Source organism: Hipposideros armiger, unplaced genomic scaffold, assembly GCF_001890085.2.
Source record: "Hipposideros armiger isolate ML-2016 unplaced genomic scaffold, ASM189008v1 scaffold_1763, whole genome shotgun sequence".
In the NCBI taxonomy this organism is placed as follows: domain Eukaryota; kingdom Metazoa; phylum Chordata; class Mammalia; order Chiroptera; family Hipposideridae; genus Hipposideros; species Hipposideros armiger.
Genome location: NW_017733113.1, coordinates 961 through 5,337, shown reverse-complemented (window position 1 = coordinate 5,337; position 4,377 = coordinate 961). Strand labels below are relative to the sequence as shown.

Below are 4,377 nucleotides of genomic sequence, written 5' to 3'. Positions count from 1 at the left end.
ACTGTGGCCTTGTAGTATAGCTTGATATCAGGTAGCATATCTCCAACTTTGTTCTTATTTCTCAATATGGCTTTAGCTATTTGGGTTTTTTTGTGGTTCCACATAAATTTTAGGAATATTTGCTCTAGTTCTGTGAAAAATGCCATTGATATTTTGATAAAGATTACATTGAATCTATAGATTGCTTTGGATAGTATGGACATTTTAACAATGTTAATTCTTCTTACCCATGAGCACAGTTTATGCTTCCATTTATTTGTATCTTCTTCAATGTCTTATAATTTTCTGAGCACAGGTCTTTTACCTCCTTGGTTAAATTTATTCCTAAGTATTTTATTTTTTGAAGCAATTGTAAATGGAATAGTTTTCTTAATTTTCCTTTCTGATAGTTTGTTATTAGTGTATAAAAATACAACTAATTTCTGAATTGTTTTTTAATTGTTAGTTTCAGGTGTACAGAACAATGCAATAGTTATCCTTTTCACCCTTCGCAAAGAAACAACCCCCTACCCCCATCTACTGCAGTCCCACCCCCAATATCATGCTTATCTATTACAATTCCATTGACTCCATTCCCATACTCTACTCCATGTCCCGTGACTATATGTATNCAGGGTCTGTCAATAGAGGATATTTTCTGCACCAAATCCAGAGGATCTGAGCAATAATTCACAAATTCTTCCAAGATAAAGATCATGAATAGGTCTCGTTAACTGCCAGCAGCCGCAGTGAGCGGCCGTCCAGAAGCCGGCGACTGATCTGCCTTGCCCCGGAAGAGCGCAATGATGGTGCCAACTTGGGCCAGGGAAGCAACATCCTCAACAACTAGACTGAAGAACAAAATGACAGCAACTTGTCTGTTCCCCTTCCCCCAATTCCCCAATAAAAACAAAAACAAAAAAACTCCACATGCTATTAGCAAGGGAGAGTTTATTCAGGCTCTGATGCTCACAAACTGTGATCTGGGTAGGACGCTGCACTGACCTAAGGCTCAGATGGTCACCACTCGTGTTAACAATCTGTAATGGGTTCCAAAAATGCAAACAGACTTTAACTCTGAGCTCTGATGTGACCAGGCCAGTCCAGGATCCAGGTCAGGGCACAGATGGTGATGGAGATGTCAGCCCCAGACTGTGGCTTCAGAGAATGAACAAGAATTCCCTGGCTGAAGGTGGGGTCTGCAGGGGCCACCCCCCCCCAACCCTTGAGGCTGAGCCCTTCTCTGAAACCACAAAGCTCCTCAGGCAGCACCCCTGACCCTGGCTGATTTGCATACCCAGCAGCTCTCTCCATCAAGGGGATAAGAGAGGCCTGGGAGGAAACCTGCTCAGCTTCAGGGAGCAGAATCAGAGTGCTTCCACCATGGCCTGGACCCATTTCCTCCTCAGCCTCCTCGCTCTCTGCACAGGTGCTGAGCCCAGGCTCACAGCCACCCCCATCTCCAGGGCTCTGGACAAGCCCAATCCTACTCTGAGCTCAGCAGGACGCTGCCTGTGGGGGCAGGATGCTCATGACCCAGCTGCAGAATGAGGGGCAGTTGGGGCTGAACCCCGCATTGGGCTCATTGGCTCTGAGTGAGCCCTGAGGGGGCTGCACCTGCCAGAAAAGGGGTGGAGTGGACTGGATCTCATTTGTTAAGAGGTTCCACCCACCAGCCAAGTCCATGGGCCCTGCGGCTGAGGTGTTGGGAGGTGGTGCCCTGGGAGCCCAGAGAATCCTTTGAGCTTAGGTCTGGGGAGGCAGGCGGCGGTTCTCCCAGGTATGGGTCCTTCATCTTCTGTCACTCACCCCTGCTCCTCTCTTATAGGCCTTGTGACCTCCTATGAGCAGATTCAGCCAACCTTTATGTCGGTGGCCCAGGGACAGACGGCCAGGTTCACCTGTGGGGGAAACAACATTGGAAGAAAACATGTTCACTGGTATCAACAGGAGCCAGGTCAGGCCCCCATCCAGGTCATCTATGCTACTAGCAACCGGCACTCAGGGATCCCTGACCAATTCTCTGGCTCCAATTTGGGGAACACGGCCACCCTGACCATCAGCGGGGCCCAGGCCAAGGACGAGAATGACTATTACTGTCAGGTGTGGGACAGCAGTGATAAAGCTCACAGTGACACAGGCAGATGGGGAATTGTGGCAATAACCCCATTCTCTGTATATGTCACTCTCTTCTCCAGCCCGAAGAAGACTGGTGACAAACCCATGAGCAGGTCTGACCCAGGTTCCCAGGTCTGAGATCCCCAAACTGCCCCTCCCCCCAGCCTTCAGGCAGTCTGCAGAGGCTAGAACAGGAGTGGACCCAGGGCTGGCAGGACCAGGCTGTCCTGGTGCTGTCTAGGCCTGGGTGTGAGTTGGGGACAGAGAGTGTGAGTAGGAAGACAGACAGAGAGAGACATCTATCCAGTGGTCAATGCCTGCATTTCTATATGGTGGTCACTGGGTCACTCTTTCACTCAACTGACCAGGATTAGCGCCCTCAATTACGCACCTCAGCTCAGCACCTGAAGCTCCAGGCCCTTGGGGCACTTGGGGATTCTGAGTGGAGCAAAGGAGTGTGGTCTCCACCTAGGTCCCTCTTCTGGGCTCACTCACTCACCACCACTGTTTGACACCCTGGCAGCTCTCAGTAGCGCCCTCACTGGAAAGTGCTGTTGGTTCAGAAAAAGGCCTCCCAGGTTTGTACCCTTCTAAGAGACATCAGTGTAGTTACCACTTGGGAACAAGGTCCCCAAGCCCTGCCTCAATTAGGGTGACTGGAAGGTGACAGCGTTAGAGCCCCCTGGAGGAACCTGAGGCCTCATGCATAATCTCATGTGGTTACTTTCTCCTGTCTAGTGTCTCCTCCCTCACCCCCTTCCAGATTTCCTGCAAACCCAATTGTTAATCACAGAGTCTACCTCCAGGGAACCCAACACAAGAAGGCCAACTGTCCCCAATATGGTCATCAGGGTCCAAAGAGGCCACTATATAGCCACAGTGATCTGGCTCTCACCTACGTCCCCAATGTGCACGTCAAAGTCCCCAGAGAGATCTGATTGTTCCTTGTATTTTATAGAATGATATAGAGCCTGACATGCTAGGTGCTCTGGGTTCTAAAAGACAGAGGGAGAGTCAGGTCCATTCTGACAGTGAGTCCAGAGGAATCAGGGCTGTCGCCTCCTCCTACCATGTGACCCAGCAGAGACACAACTACGGTGTGAGTTACACAGTGGATGTTGCCTCACTTGTACCCTCCAAATCTTGCACAAGAATCTCTCTTTACACCCACGCTAACCAGAAATATAGACAGCAAATAATTCTGTGAAATACAGTTTAGCCTGTCAATGTTAACACTTAATAAGCCACCACAGTGCACCCTTGTCACCATAAAACCCACTCACATCTCCACAAAACACACATTTTCCAAATTAAAGAGAAAAACGGTATCCATGCTTCCATTTAATGTGATAAAACTATCCCGTGAACAACCACGAATATGTTTACCTTTTACCACAAGGGGATGCAAAATACTATTTTGTCTGCTAGTGATATTTATTTTCTCCAGCTGATCCTTATTACCCCTGCAGTATCTTGGAACATCAATACCAAGACATAAAGTTAACTATTTTTAACACAACCTATGTTGGATGACAGTGGGATGAGACTGGGGCAGAAATAAAAAATAGTTCATTAATATATATCTAAACATATTTCACAATAAGGAAGCATGCTTATTACTCCTGTAGTCCTGTTTCAGCTACTAGCCCTGTGGTCAGAGCTGGTGTCTGTAATTACCTTCTTCACTACACACTCCATATCCCCCTTGTCCTCAGCAAATACCTGAGCTAGTCATGTTTCCTTGCCAGGTGAGTTGACAAAACCTTCTTTCTTGAAGATTTTGGTCCGTTTTCAGTCCTGCTGAGTTGGATTGTTGGTTTTCTTTATAACTTTAATCACAGACCCAGGGAGTACTAAAGGGTGTNCATGCAGATGGCCAACAGGCATATGAAAAAATGTTCAACCTCACTAATCATTAGAGAAATGCAAATAAAAACCACAATGAGATACCACCTCACTCCAAACAGAATGGCTATCATCAATAAATCAACAAACAACAAGTGCTGGCAAGGTTGTGGAGAAAAAAGAACCCTGGTGCACTTTTGGTGGGATTGCAGATTGGTGTAGCCATTATGGAAATCAGTATGGATGTATCTCAAAAAACTGGAAAATGAAACTACCGTATGACCCAGCAATTTCACTCTTGGGTATCTATCCAGAGAAACCCAAGACGCTAATTCAAAAGAATGTATGCATCCCTATGTTTATTGCAATGCTATTTACAATAGCCAAGACTTGGAAACAAGTGAAATGCCCTTCGGTAGACAACTAGATTAATAA

The 4,377-nt window shown here is 46.9% G+C and overlaps 1 gene segment (V, D, J or C); it reads left to right on the top strand.

Moving 5' to 3' along the window:
- The first annotated feature begins 1,362 nt into the window (after positions 1 to 1,362).
- On the top strand, positions 1,363 to 2,235 carry LOC109378130 (immunoglobulin lambda variable 3-21-like). The segment is given in 2 exon segments: positions 1,363 to 1,408; positions 1,808 to 2,235. Coding segments are annotated over 2 exon segments (474 nt in total).
- The last annotated feature ends 2,142 nt before the right edge of the window (positions 2,236 to 4,377 follow it).